This window comes from Lissotriton helveticus, chromosome 11 (assembly GCF_964261635.1).
Source record: "Lissotriton helveticus chromosome 11, aLisHel1.1, whole genome shotgun sequence".
Lineage (NCBI taxonomy): Eukaryota > Metazoa > Chordata > Amphibia > Caudata > Salamandridae > Lissotriton > Lissotriton helveticus.
This window is the reverse complement of record NC_136072.1, coordinates 415702601-415717748: the sequence shown is the minus strand read 5'-3', so window position 1 is coordinate 415717748 and position 15148 is coordinate 415702601. Positions and strand designations below refer to the sequence as shown.

At 47.8% G+C, this 15148-nt stretch overlaps 1 protein-coding gene across 3 annotated transcripts in view; it reads right to left on the bottom strand.

Moving 5' to 3' along the window:
* Positions 1–15148, bottom strand: part of STAG1 (STAG1 cohesin complex component) — a 1346357-nt gene that overhangs the window by 250535 nt on the left and 1080674 nt on the right. For all 3 annotated transcript variants that reach the window (XM_078665875.1, XM_078665876.1, XM_078665877.1), the window contains exon 25: positions 7880–8019. In XM_078665875.1, coding sequence (XP_078522001.1) covers positions 7880–8019 — 140 coding nt within the window. The remainder of the gene's footprint in view (positions 1–7879; positions 8020–15148) is intronic.

The following is a 15148-nucleotide window of genomic DNA, read 5'->3' as shown; positions in this document are numbered from 1 at the left end:
GCAGGGTAGCCTCCGGTGTGGGACCTTAGACAGCTGCAGAAGGTCCGGGTACCAGCACTGGCGCGGCCACTCCGGAGATAACAGGATCATTCTGGTGTTGGTCCAGTAAAATTTCTGTATGGCCGCTGGGATCAGAGGGAGTGGTGGAAAAGCGTACAGCAATGTCTGCGACCATCTGATCAAAAGTGCATTCCCCTGTGATCCTGGTTGTGGCAATCTGGACGCGAAGACGAGGCATTTTGTATTTGCCGCGTCTGCGATCAGGTCGATGTCAGGTACTCCCCAATGCCGAAAAATGTCCTGAGCAACTTCGTCATTTAGCACCCAATTGTGCGCTTCTACGAAGTCTCTGCTGTGAACATCTGCTAGCACATTCAAGGTCCCTGGAAGGTGGACAGCCACAATCGTGAGACTCCTCGCCATATGGTCTGGGACTCTAGAGACAGGACCCTTGACCTGGTGCCTCCCTGCTTTTTCAGATATGACATCGTAGTGGTGTTGTCTGTCTGAATCTAGGTGAAACTGGACTGGAGAGACGGGTACAGAGACTTGAGAGCCAGATGAACTGCCCTTAGCTCCAGGAAGTTGATGTGATAACTTCGCTCTGTCTCGGACCAGAGACCTTGTACCTGAAGCTAGCCCATGTGAGCGCCCCAACCCTGCAGTGAGGCATCCGTAACAATAGTCTGGGTTGGAATGACCTAGTGAAAAGAGACCCCTTGTAGAAGGTGCAACCCTTTTATCCACCATTTGATGAAGTCCCTGGCAGCTTGAGGAAGAGACATACAATCTTCCCAACGGCCTGACCGCTGCGTCCACTTATGTTCGAGGGACTGCTGCAGAGGCCGCATGTGAAGTCTGGCATTGGGAACAATGAAGACACATAAGGCTATCGACCCCAGCAACGACCACACCTGCCTTTAGGATGTGGAGCGCTGGGAAGATCGCGGGACTTGACCAGCATTGATGACAACCTCTCCTCCGAAGGACACACGCTTGCCCTTGTGGTGTCCAGGGAAGCGTCCAGGTAATGAATCTTCTGTGCCGGATTGAGGACTGACTTCTTGTAGTTTACTTGCAACCCCAGGGAGTGAAGAAGTTGGAGAGAGTAGCTGAGACGGCTCTGGAGTAGTGAAGGTGTGGAACTCTTTAGAAGCCAGTCGTCTAGGTAGGGATAGACTAAGATTTTCCGCTTGCGGAGGAACGCAGCCACCACCGCCATGCACTTGGAAAACGTTTGGGGGCGGATTTGAGCCCGAACGGAAGTCCTTGGTACTGATAGTGCCGTTGAGACACCTGGAACTTGAGGAATTTGTGATGCTTCACTGACACAGGAATGTGAAATTAGGCATCCTGCAGGTCGATGGCACACATCCAGTCCCCCTGGAGGAGATGTGGGAATATTTGGTGCAGGGCTAGCATCCCAAATTTCTCTTTCCTTATAAACTTGTTCAGCAGGCACAGATCGAGGATAGGTCTGCACTCTTTGGTTACTCCTCGATTTTGGACCAGGAAATACAGAGTATAAACACCTTGGTTTCGCTGGCGGGGAGGGACCTCTTCTATGGCTTTTTTGGAGAGAAGAGTATACACCTCGCCTTGTAACAGAAGCTTGTGTCGCTGTGGAAGGCTCTTCAATTGTGGAGGAACTTGCGGGGGAGGAGACTTGAACCTCAGCAAGTAGCCATGCTGCACAATATTAAGCACCCATTTGTCTTTTGTTCTGGATTTCCACTCTTCTAGATAAAAAACTATACTGCCTCCTACAGGAGTGGGGAACGGGTGCAGAGGAAGCAATGCTTCACTGTTTTGGAGGCTGCTTGGAGGATGACTGCTGCTGCTTATTGTTCCCCCTTGCTCTGCTAGGATGCTTCTGCTGGAATTGTGGCCTCTGCTGGATTTGGGAGGACCATTGAGGGGTTTGAACCCTCTGCTGGAAGGGGCGATTGTCGTTTTGGCGGAAGCGTTTGCAAAACTTTCCGCTTCTCTAGTCCAACTGCTTTGACTGTGTCCAGCTCGGTCTTCATCTTTGTCATCTCCTCATCTGCGTGAGAGCCGAATAAGGAGGAGCCGTTGAAAGGCAGGATGTGAATCCTCTTCTGGGCGTCAGGTTTAAGACCTGTGAGGCGCAGCCATGCTGAGCACCGTGAGTAGATGCTGTGCGCATAGCCATGCGCGGCGAGATCTGAGGTGTCTGCAGCTGAGCTGTTGACCTGGTTTGCTACCAAACCACCCTCCTGCAAGATCTCTTGGAAGTCCTGTCGATCTTCTTTGGGAAACTTGTCAGTAAATCTAGCCAGGAAGTCCTAAAGAGACCTGTTGTGGCGCCCTAGGAGGGCTGATGCACTTGCCACCTTCAAAGTCGACACAGACGTACTACACATCTTCCTGCCACAAGAGTCCATTTGCTTACTGTCCTTTTCTGGGGAGAGACTGAATCTGATGAGGCTGCGGAGTGCGCTTTCCTGGCGGCTGCCACAATGACTGAATCCGCTGGAGGATCAGACCTAAGGAACAAGAGATCTTGGTCCGGAGCCTTGTACTTGTTTGCGATCCGTGATCGAACTGACCCCACTTGGCAGGGGTGAGGAACGTGGCCATAGCTGGTTCTAAAAAGCCTGGTAGCAGAGCCCTGGGAGCCGTATGATGTTGTAATGTTTCATGATGACTGATGTGGGAACCACAGGAGTATACTAACTGATATTCAGTTTACTAGCTCTCTGCCAAGTACGTCAGTGAAAGTCCCAATGTCATCTAAGGGAGACACCCTTGAAGGTGGCGTAGAAGAAAGGGTTGGTGAGTAGTCCCGAACAGAGGACCTAGTGGATGAAGACCAGGTGGATGATCTTCGTCGCCTCCTCTTGTGTGCAGGTTCGTGACGCGGGCTGGGACGACCCCGTGAACGGCGAGTGGAATACGACCTGGGTCGTTTGGGAGGAGACTTTGAAGGCTTCTCAGGAACGTCTCCCTCAGGGTCTTTTGTGGTCTTAGAGGGCGAGTAGGTCTGTGAATTGTCCAAGCCCTGACTTCTGCGGTTGCCCCTCCCTCCGAGGTCCTTCAGCCACCGTGGCGACAGACCGAAAAACTCCTGTTCGCCAGTCCCTGGAGATCTCTCTGGGGGAATCTGTGCAATATTCAGCACTGGGGAGGAATGCGCTCTTGGCGTCGACCGGGATCTCGACGTCGATCTGCGCCGAGCTGCCTCCGGGGCTGTTGCAGTGTTGTCCCTTGACGTCTAACACCTCGATGTCGACAGGGTTTGCGCCACCTTCGTCGATCTGTGCGGCGATATGCTGAGAGAACGCCGCCCTGTCCTCAATGTTGGTCTCGCCGTCGACCGCCCGTGGTGATGGGGAGACCCCGACCTCACAGGGCGTCTTCCTGACGTCGATCTCCTCGACGTCGAATGCCTTGACCAAGACTAAGTTCTCGACGTCCACAGTCTGTCCACTCGCGGCAGGGTCTTCGGCGGCGAGTCTCTCAACGCGACCCTCCGGAGAATGCGTCGCCGTCAACGGAAGCCTCAATGTAGACGGGGCATTAACAGGTCTCTTTGGACCCACAGCCTTCGAGCCCGAAGTGCTGTGCCTCGACGCCGACTTACTGGCTTGCGGCGGAGGGTCTCGACGTTTAGACAGTGAATTGTCCCTCGACGCTGAAGAGTGCCTCGGCCTCTTCCACGGCGATGTCAACAGAGAACATTCTGTCACCTGCTTCTTTCTGGATTCAAGGGGAGGTGGAACAAAGTTGTTTGATAGTGCTTGCTGGAAGAGGAGTCTTGGATGTCTCCATGGCCACCACCATGATGGCTTCTATCCCTCTCAGCTGGGCATAGATCTTGATGCGTTCTCTGTCACGCAGTCTCATTTTTGAAAACCTCTGGCAATGGGAACACTGGTCAGGGCTCTGTGAAGAAGGAAGAGACACAATACACACTGAGTGTGGGTCCGACAGTGCCATTTTCCTGCCACAGGAAGGACATTTTCGAAATAAAGCAGGCATTCTGACTGGAATTTTTTTTGTAAAAGTCAGAAAACCAGTAGAATATACTTCTAGGAATCAAGAAATGTTGAATTTTCAAAGAAAATGTCGAATATAGTCACAATCAGTCAAAAAACTGAAGAGCTCAAACTCCAGGATCCTCATAGAAGGAGTCGGAAAAAAGAACTGGCCTGTCATCTGTGGTGCATGATGGGAGCAGAGGGTCTCCTTGCAGGTCTTAAAGGCGGGGCACCCTAACCCTTGGAAGCCTTAAAGGCAAGGTGTCCGTTTTTTTGTTTCATTATTGCTCTGCTATGCAGCCTACAGGCAACTGCTTGCAATTCCAAGTTTTTCCTTGTGAAAATAAAGGATTGTTTTATGACAACTGTTCAGTGCATGCCCTCTTTTCCTTATGGTTAGGAGGGTATTTCTTACAATGCAAATTCGTATAATTACAGCATTTTTGCCATGTTGGAAACATTTTAGGATGCATGTATAGACTATGGTCTTATAACAACATTAAATATGCCAATCTCAACATGTTTTATACATCAGCGCATATACACAGGGTACTGGAATGTAGTGTTCCAGTGTTAAAGAGTTCAAGATTACCAGCAGGTGAATCCCCCCTCCCCCTCATTTAAAAAATTGGGGGTGACCACTCAAAAAGGGGACACTTTGCAATAAATTATTACAGATTAAAAAGCTCAAGTTTCTCCTGCAGAGGTCTCAATGCTCGCCATTTTCTCATGATATATTAAACAGATCTGAATTCGCAAAAACATCAAGAGCAGAGTTACTGAAAAGTGCAGTGCAAAAAGGTACAGCTGTTATAGCTGTATCAAACAATCATTTTAGTAACACTAATTTATTAAGAGACAACACTGCTTAGCTATTATTTTCATCAAATCAATGGACCAGAAGAGAGGATATTTTTCAGTAAGGAATAGGGAAGTAAACAAAATGAATTGCACAGATATTCTAAATGCAAACAAGTCACAATGAGTGCATCTAAAACAGTGTCAGGGAATTTTTACCATACATTTTACTGAAGGTCACTGTAAGAAAGTGCCCTCTTTTTGCATGGTTGCCCCCACTTTTTGCCAACTTTGAGTGTGCCCTCGGTTCCTGCCAACCAGGTACCCAGGGCCTATGTTCTTTCCCTAAACTGCATTAAAACAAAGCCCAATTGGCACTCATCAGTTCATTGTACATGGTAACCTTAGAGCCCCTGTACCTTTTTATACACACACACACACACACACACACACACACACACACACCCACCCCTTGCCCCCTACAACTCACTGCCCTGGCATGGGTCAGCCACCCCTCTAGCTGGGTGCACTATACCAGTGGTGAGGGTACAGGTGCATGAGCTCTGCACCCCTACAGTGTCTAAGCCACTTCTTGGACATTGTAAGGGCAGCAATGCCAATAAGTATATGGTACTGAGATTTTGTCATTACGAACTCAACATCACCATAATGGCTTCACTGAAAACTAGGAAGTTTGGTATCAAGATTCTCAGTACATTAAACCCACATTGATGCCAGTGTAATATTTAATGAAAAATGCACTCAGAGGGCATCTTAGGGATGCCTCCTGAAAAACGACCTAAGTCTAGTGTTCTGGCTGATTGGCTGCTCGCCAGCTGCCACCACCAGACATGTTTCTGGACCCCTGGGTGGAGAGCCTGCTGCTCTTGGGGGTATGGAACAATGTGCATCCTGGGACGAGATGCAAAGCCTCCTCCCCCAGGATGGGCAGGGTCCAAGAAGGGGAAGCTTCAAAGGCTTGCCGCCTTTGTGAGCTTCCGCAGCTATTTGTTGCTTCCAGCAACTGGCCCCCCACCGGCTCTGACCCCAGCTTTGGGTGAAAAGCCAATTGAGGAAGGGAGGTGTGCCCACCTTTGCCAACCCCAACCCTCAGGTGGGGGAGGCAAGGTGAAGCACAACTCTCCGTCCCCGCCATCTTGCAGATAGGGAGGACCCAGCCAACCAGATCGAGAAGCCTATGCCCCCTCACTGGAGGGTGGCATAAAAGGGGGTGTGTACCCACCCCAAGGAAGGGACCAACTGGTCCCGACCTTTACCTACCTGTAACACCCCTAAATATAGTATTTAGGGGCAACCCGAACCTTGCCTCAGACAATAACCGACCAGAAGAAAAGAAGGACCAAAGAAGCCGCACTGAACTAAGAGGAGGACGCTCACTGACTTGGCCCCAGCACTACCGGCCTGTCCCCACCTCGAACCTGCTCCAGCATAATCCTGGTGTGTCCTGCAGACAGCAGCCCTCAAGAAACCCAAAGGACTTGCCCTGCCCTCCAAACCCAAAGGACTTGCCCTGCCCTCCAAACCCAAGACTTTGTCTCCCATTAGCACTGAATTTGCTCATTCACAGACTCTGGCTCCGGACAAATCCATGAGTCTGCACCACTATGCAACCAATGCCAATGGCCTGAATTCGAGTGGACCAACACCACGAGGTTTCCCCGGCGAGCCTGACCTGAGATCTGGTTATCTCTGACCTGCCTTGAATCTCCAGACGACGCCTGCAGACCCTTTCTGGAGGATCAACGTGACAGGAGTGCAGACCCTTTCTGGAGGATCAACGTGACAGGAGGGGGTAAAAAAAAAACTTGACGCCTAAAAAAACCTCTGCACCAGACGTCCCACGGCATTGGGAGGCCAAACCTTGTGTGTCCCAGCATCCCAACTTACCTCTCCAACCGGTGGTCACCTCCAGAAGATCTTTGACCCAGAGCTTGCAGTGTTTGTTGCAACCAGAGTTTTCCCGTTTAAATCAACAGGGCACCCGATGCCCAAATGGCATCCTGCACCAAACCGCCACTGTGCCGCTGCGGTGTACTTTGGGTGCTAAGTCGGTTCCCCCTCTGCCCTGAGCCTAGCACCAGGAGCTTTGCTCCCACAACCTTGTGGCCAGCTTGTGAGCAGCCACCATCCGGAGGCCTCCTATCCCTCATTAGATAACATTGGGACTCGACACTCTGCACCCGGCCACCCTAATGCCACTGAGGGTGTTGTAAGAGTTCATCCTCAATGCTGGGAGAACCCTGGTTCTAACCCCAGAATACCATCTCCCACAAATAAGTACTTACCTGCAAACCGTTTACTTCATTTCCCCCCCATAAGAATGCATTGACTGTTTTTCCTTGAAAATTCTTTCAAGCGTGGAGTTGGTATGAATGAAACATTGAAAAACTGCAAACCTACTAAAAGTGAATTACTACCTTTTGTCTAGTAAATGTCTCAGTGTGCTATCTAGGCATATCAGGTAAAAGTAATCCAAAAAAGTGCAAGTAATCTTTAAACTAACTGAAAAGTAATTTCGCACTGTTGGCTTAGCTATAATTCAACTTGCATTTGAACCTGCATTCAACTGTAAATCGCTGCATAAGAATTTGCAAAGTTTTACTTCACTTATCTGTACCAGGCTTGGCTCTAGAAATAAAATAACTAAATATTTTTCAAACAAACAAAATGGTCCAAGTTCAGTCTCTGAGTGTGTGACATCTTTTTCTGCGTGAGTGTGTACAACAAATGCTTAACACAGCTCTCTGATAAAGCCTTACTGCTCGCCAACACTACCACAAATGGAGACTAAGGTATTATCTACTTTTACAACTACCTACCTTTGGGGTTCTACTGGACTCTGTGCACCTCATTTTGGTATAGTATATACTGAGCCAGTTTCCTACATTCACTCCTAAGCATGTTCTGCAACTGAGGGTTTTTACAGATGTCTAACCGTAACCACAATCATTTATAGAAGCAAATGGCAAGAAGCTAGGATGACCAATGTCAGACGCCTGCACTCACCAGCCCCTTCTATGTAGTCTAGCTGACAAGGTTTGGAAGGAATCTCATCTTACCTTCATGTAGTGCTTGAAGATATCTGCAGCAGCATGCATGTCCACAATATCATAGATGATAAGCTTGCTAAACGCTGCCAGCAAATTTCTCCTCTTGTGTAAGGCTTCAATTTTATTGGCTTCATCTTCCTCGTCTCCTTCTAAATGCAAAAAATAATATGAATATCAATTTAATAGTGCAAACAGACAATAGTTAACTAAAGGAACAAGCTACTTACCTTCGATAGAGCTTTTTCTGCTAGAGACTAACCGCAGATTTCTTACCATAGAATATTCCCAAGGCACCAGACTGGCCCTGGAAGAGATAGAAGTATTTCTGCGCGCCAATAGGTGGCACCAACTGCTCCAAGTGTATGTTGTCTGCACCGGATGTGATGTGTGAAGTGCATATATAGGAACCATCCTGGTGCACAGACGTCAGGTTTTTTTTTTTTAGGACATATTCCACACTGACAGACATGGAGACACAGCAGAATGGTTGTGGCCAGTGCATTGAATCTAAAGAGGATTTTCCAGAGGAAGGAGTCCAGTAGGAAGAGAGGGGAGAAGGGGTGGGGCGATAAGAAATCTGCAGTTAGATGGAGTACCTACCAGAAAAGGCATTACCAAAGGTTAGTAACTTGTTCTTCTGGAAGAAACATCTAACCACAGATTTGTTACCTTACCATAAATAGCACAGCAATAAACTGCCCGGACGAGGTAATGCAAACTGGCTTAAACCAAAAAGTGCTGCAAGACCAAGTGGGCAAAATGGCAGTTTTTACAGACCAGCCTGGCAAAACAATATTGCTTTATGAATGTATGGAGCGATACCAACGTGGGCTCCTGGAGATGTTGAGGTCAGGTAATCTGTGTGCTAAAGCAGTAGTTTCAGCCTTAGTTCTGGTGGAGTGAGGCCTCAATCCTTCCAGAAGCTGATTTTTCACTAATCCATAGCAGCTCTTTATGCATAGTACAATCCGTCGAGAGAGAGTCCTCTCTTGCACTGGCTTGCCCCACTTTGCTCCAGTGAATTAAATGAAAAACTGATCATCCAGTCAGTATTCCTTGTTATAAGCGATATAAAATCAAAGCGGTCTCTTTGATCCAAACAATGGAGTCTCTCCTCCTTAGAAAGGTGAGGGGGAAGCAAAGGACATCAGAATGGTAATTGTCTGACAAACGTGAAAGGTGGTCACCACTGAGTAGAAAGGAGGCACGCATTTGTAGAACCAATCTGTCTGGGTAAAAGGTAGTACATGGCGGGTGAACAGATAAGGCCTGTAGTTCGCTTATCCTCCAAGGTGATGTAATGACAACCAAGAAGATTGTTTTACGAGTCAGATGTCTGAAAGGACAGCTATGCGCAGGGTTCAAACGGTGAACACATCCTATTTGTCAAGTAGGTCGCTACCAAATTAAAATCTAACAGAGTAGTGCAAACCTTTAAAAAATAAAAATTGTTTCTGTCATTACAAGTGACTTAAACAAGGACAGCCAGGATAGATCAAAAATACCCCTTAATAGTGCCCCCAAGCCAGTGCTTGTTGGGCCAATGACAATGAAAACAGCAACACCTCAGAAAATTTGGCCCCAAACTTGTGTCAAACAGATTTCATTGAGGGACACCTGGCTGCCAGAGTAGGATCAACAACCTCAGGAGGACAATCTAAAACACTCAGTTGCCACAGCTCAATCTCCAAGCATGGAGATAGAGCGAGAAAAGGGTCGGGTGCAGGACTCGGCAGTGCCATATCATCCTGCCTAAGGGACAGCCTGATTGGAGGACAGATGCTCATGCCCAGAGGTTTTGGATACCATACTCTGTGCCCAGTCCGGAGTCACTAGGATGCCTTGGGTCTGGTCTGTCCTGATCTTTTTGATAACTCAGGGCAGGAGTGGTATTATGGGAAAGGTATACAAGAGTCCAGAGTTCCACTCCAAGCAAAAGCTTTGGAAACTCCAATGCACAGAAGATTTGACATTGCACGTTCTTGTGGCGAATAGATAAAGCCAAGGTTCTCCTCATGTGCCAACCAGACCTTGCACCGCCTCCGGGTGTAGAAGTGAATTGTGGAGTACAAGTCATTGACGGCTGAGATAGTCTGCCCTCGTTTTCAGAGATCCCACCTGCTGTTGTACAACCAGGAAAATGTCCTGACGTTCCAGCAATGTCCAGATGCCGAGGGCCTCTTAGCACAGGATTCACGACCCCATCAAAATTGCTGTAGTACTACACGGCAGAGGTGTTGTCCATGAGCACTTGCACCAACCTCCTTTTTATTGATGGCAGGAAGGCCTTCAATGCCGAGCGGATGTCCCAGAACGCCAACGGTTCAGGTGGAACAGTGTCTGCACTGGAGACCAGAGTCCTTAGACATCCATCTCCCAGGTGGCAACCCCCATCCCACAAGCGATGCATTGGTCACCACCAGCTCTAGGAGAGGAAGTGAGAGGGGTCTACTGCTGATCATATCGCTAATCAGTAACCACTACTGCAGATCTCTCGTAGTCTCATCGGAAATCTGGACACAATCGGAGAGATTCTCCAGATGCTGTACCTACTGGGACTTGAGGCCCACTGCAGTGTCAGCATATTTATTTGTTTATAAAGTTTTATATAGAGCGTACTAAATTGATACACACAGGTGCACCATACATTGCAATTGTGAAAAGGCGATACATTTATTCTAAAGGTACAAAAAGTGATGTCCAAAATTCTTGTTTGATTGATTCCTTTATTTTCCAATAGAAAGAAACGAACAGCCGACGCGTTTCGTCCCGGGTGGGACTTCCTCAGGGCAGGATAGAGATAGTGGCTCCTCAGTGATGTGGATAGTCGTGTGGCGACGGGAGGAGTGTGATAATCCCTGTTGCAGTATGCGTAAGTTAAGATGATATCTTAGGAAATAACAGTGATAGCAGTAATTCCTATTGATTCAGTCATATAGAATCAGTGAGTTTCGAATTCAAAAGGAGCAAAGAGTTGGACTTGAACGTTCACCTTACGATGGAGGTAACAGCAATATCTTAATTCTGGACAGAGAAAAGTCTTCACAAGGCGCACCATCCATAGGTTGTGCACCTTGTCCTGATCCATAAAATAATGTCTTGGTTTGATGTTTGAGTATGTGTCTCGAACCCCTCCTTAAACCTTGGCCAACTCGCGAGAGGAAGGTTGGGCAACGTCCGATCTCTGTCCTGTTGAACCCAATAACAGCACACCCTCAGTGCGTATAGACCATCAGGTGCTATAGAAATGATGTACCTTTCTTGCATCTTTCTTCTTCCACACCCTAAGAAATGATAGTATAAAAAAATAGCGGGAGACAGCGAGCCGATCTCTAAGGACCATTTTAGACTATTAAAGAGGCCGCTCCAAGGAAGGAGAACGTGGGAGGGTAGTGAGGGATCTGAAGTTAGAGTATCCACTAGAAAAAGAGTTAGTGAAGGAAAGTAACTTGTTCTCATGATGGATACTTCGAACTGAAAATTCCTCACCATTAGACTAAATACTGCAGCAGTACCTTCCACAGGTCAAGGGTCTGTGGAGTGGACTCCGATGACCAAATTCTGCAGGACAGAAAGGGAGAAATGTCCTTCTCATAGGACCTGGCTTTCAAGGCAGTAGTGTTTTGTGAATGTGTACACAGATGAACACTTTGCAGCCTGGTAGAGGTCAAGAATAGGCACCCTGCAAGCTTACGGAATGGTAGTAGTCGTGGTCTTGGAGGAATGGCATATCAGTCCTTGCATAATCTGTAGTTTGGCCAGTGAGAAGCAGAGTTTAATGGAGAGGACTATACACCTTGATAGAGCGCTCTTAACAGTCCTTCAGATGGCCCATGGTATGATCAAAATAAAAATTTGAAGCTTTTGGGCTCCTATCGGTGGAGCCTCACCTATTATTTCGAAGGGTGATGAGGGGCAAAGAATGGTGGGACAGTGATGGATTGCTCAATACAGAAAAAGCACAATTTAGGCAAGAGAGCTTTCTAATGCCGCAGCACCAATTGTCTGTGAAAAAACAGGTGGTGTAAAGCTGTTGCACTGGGAATTCCTGAGGTACACATACGTTAAGTGATCTCAATGAGGAAGGGGTCTTTCTGGTCAGAAAACCTTGCAGCTGTGCATTGGCTTGAAGGGAGTACATTTGAGAAACAGAAGCACCAGGTTAAGAATTTCACTGTGGGACCATAAACTGTTTGGGAGCAAATGTGTGTCAAACCTTTGATAAACTGCATCACAATATATTTAAACAAGGACAGTTGGTCCAATAAATTTAAGAGGCCGAAAGGGCAGACAAATCATCCATAAACATGCCCACTGCTTGGGCTTGTGGTGCCAAAGAAAAAAAAAAGCAGGACATCAGACAGTTTATATTATTTGCATTGTAAGCGTTGTGTTCTGCATACTCCACACCTTGTCACAAAATTGTCGCGTAGATGGACTTCATGGAAGGACGCTCCTTAGCGAGGGCGTACCACCCAGGTCCTTCTCTCTTTTTCTCCTTTTGGTCCTGACGAAAACCCACAATCATAAGAGGTTGAAACATGTAGACCTAAGACCTATATTTTAATCACATAGCACACGTCGCTATTTTTACAACACAATACGTCTCCAACACCGAAGTCCACCTAATTAGACAAAGGTGTTACAGTTCTTTTATCCAGGTGTCCAGTCACTCAGGAATAAAGTCTTGAAGTGAGTAGATCTGGCCCCCTTTTAAAACACGCACCCCTCTTTTATCACTGCACATATAAAAAGAGAAAATACCCGCTCCACTGTAATCAGGTGTCGTAGCACACCCTGTTGGCACTCGGCCTTCGGGGTGGGACCCCGATGATGAAGCATGTCACCAACTAGGTTGGTGAGTGAGGGGTCTTCAAAAAAGACATGCTATGTCTTATGTTAAGGTTGGGCATGAGTGCTTGATTGAGCCTTAAGCTTCAGGCGCAGAGACTCTCTCTGCCTCGCCTCGGGGGCACTCCTCCATTTGTTTTGTTTATAATCTTCATGAAAGGACGCCTGTTAACGAGGATGACATCCGCCACCTCAGGTGGCATATCAATTTCACTTAACTGCTGCAGCTCAAGCTCCACGCATTGAGGTGTAGATTGTATTTGCTTGGGTGGGAAAGACCTGCCCTGTTACTGTGAAAGGTGATGGGAGCCTGATCTGAGGGCAGATGCTCATGTTTAGATGTTCCAGGTCCCACTCTCCTGGCTCAAGCCATAATCACTAGATTGACCTAGCAATAGTCGTTCCAGTTTTTAGCGACCGGACAGGTATTGACGGAAAGGTGTTCAGGAGCAGGTTGCTCCATTTCAGCTGAAATACATATCCTAGCAAGTGTTTATGCAGAAACATCAACACACAAAACCATTGACCTGGTGTTCTCGACTGTGGCAAAATGATCTTGCCAGGGTTCTCCTAACTAGCAAAATATGCTATGTGCCACCTCGTGGAGCCATTACCATCTGTGATCCGCCAGATGCAGCCAGCTGAGCTCATCTGCCCTGGCGATAAATTGGTTCACTATCAGGGAAATGCCCAGGCTCTCCCACCAATTCCAGATGTGCAGATGTGCTTAGACCGGGCCCTTGATCCCACTCACCACTGTTTGTTGTAGTACCACATAGTGGTACTACAACAAACAGCCTTCCTTCGATGGATGGCTGGCAGGCCTTCAATTCCAGACAAATGGCCCACAACTCCACTGGAACTTCAGAGTCTATTGCTGAGCTTGCACGCACCACCTTGAACAGTTGAGGAGGAGGATGCAGGAGGCTAAAAGGCAAAAAGCCTCACAGCTGCTTATACAGAGATCCAGGACTGAGGCTGAAACATCTGGATCATATCTTGAATGTCCTGGACTTGTGGCAACTGAGGGAAGACCCTGAATTGGACCATACCCAGGACAGGCGCAATGAAAGGCAGCCTCTGTGAAGGAGTCAGGAACAACTTCGGCTCATTGATCGAGCTGCCAGGTGGAACTTTAGTTTGTCCCACCCCAGAAGGGCCGAATAGGAGCGGCATGTAAGCAGTATCCAGACATGCCAACATCAGCTTATTGCTCAACTTTTTCCACACACCCGGAGATGAAGAAAACAACTATGAGTACAATTGTGCAGATCTCCAACTTGGGACTTACCACCTTACCTTTCTTCGCCCCTGAGAGCCACATAAAAAGCGGATAGTCCACCCGTAGGTCTTTGGTGCCATTGATGTAAAAGTTTAAGGATCTTTTGGGGTCTGGGGAATGGAAGCGCTCCTCCTTGTTCGAACGGTGAGGCAGAGAAAAAACTTTGTAGTGTGATGGATTTGTGAATATGAAAAGCAGCCCCAAATTTTGACAAAAAATATCTGCCTTAGTACTCAAACAAGTTGTAGGAAGGTGGATACCCGACTATGGTTACCCCAGATTTTTTGCCTAGTGTTCAGCTGGTTTTCGACTTAGTTGGCCTGGGATCCTGCTAATCAGGGTCCCAGGCTATCTGCTCTCTCTTAAAATGGACTCCATGTACCCAAGGTGCATAACTAAATTGGTACTGGACACCTTACCAGACCCTGTACAGTGCACTATAGGTGCCCAGGGCATAGGTGCATTCAAGGCCTACCAGGGGCTGCAGCATATCTTTTGCCACCCCTGGCTGGTACTTAAATCGACACAACTGGCTGATCACTCAGCTGGGGCAAGGTGGTGTAATCACCCCTTGCTTGGATATAGTATACCTATATCTAAACCTATATCTGGACACATATATACCTATAAGTCACTCCTATGGCAGGCCTTAACAATCCTTGGGGCAGAGTGCTTGGTTTTATGTGAGATGGTGCTCTGGCATGAGCTGAGCCTGTCTGCAGAGGTCGGAACCATTTCCTTTCTGCTGTTCCAGGATATTGCCATACGATATACTATTAAGTGCATTATAATCCTTGCGGTTAATGCTAACTTTGGTTTGGCTTTATCAAAACATGCCGTGTTTGGTGTCATACACTTTGGAATACTACCCCCTCGCCAGTTCTGGTGACGGGGGTAGCATTCCACCCTTCTAGAGGGAGAAGACATGTTACTTTACTTAAAACGCGGTTAATCCTAACCAGAGCCTCAGCATCACAAAATGGATGCTGCTGCCCGACACAAGTCTGACCTCCTGCTGCTGACCGAAACTTGGCAGGGGAGGCCTGGACTAAGGGTTTCCTGTCACAGGGAGGTGCCACACCTCCCCAGACAGGAGATAGTGGATTGGAGCAGGGTGGGTTGAAAGAAACTGGACACTGCCTGGG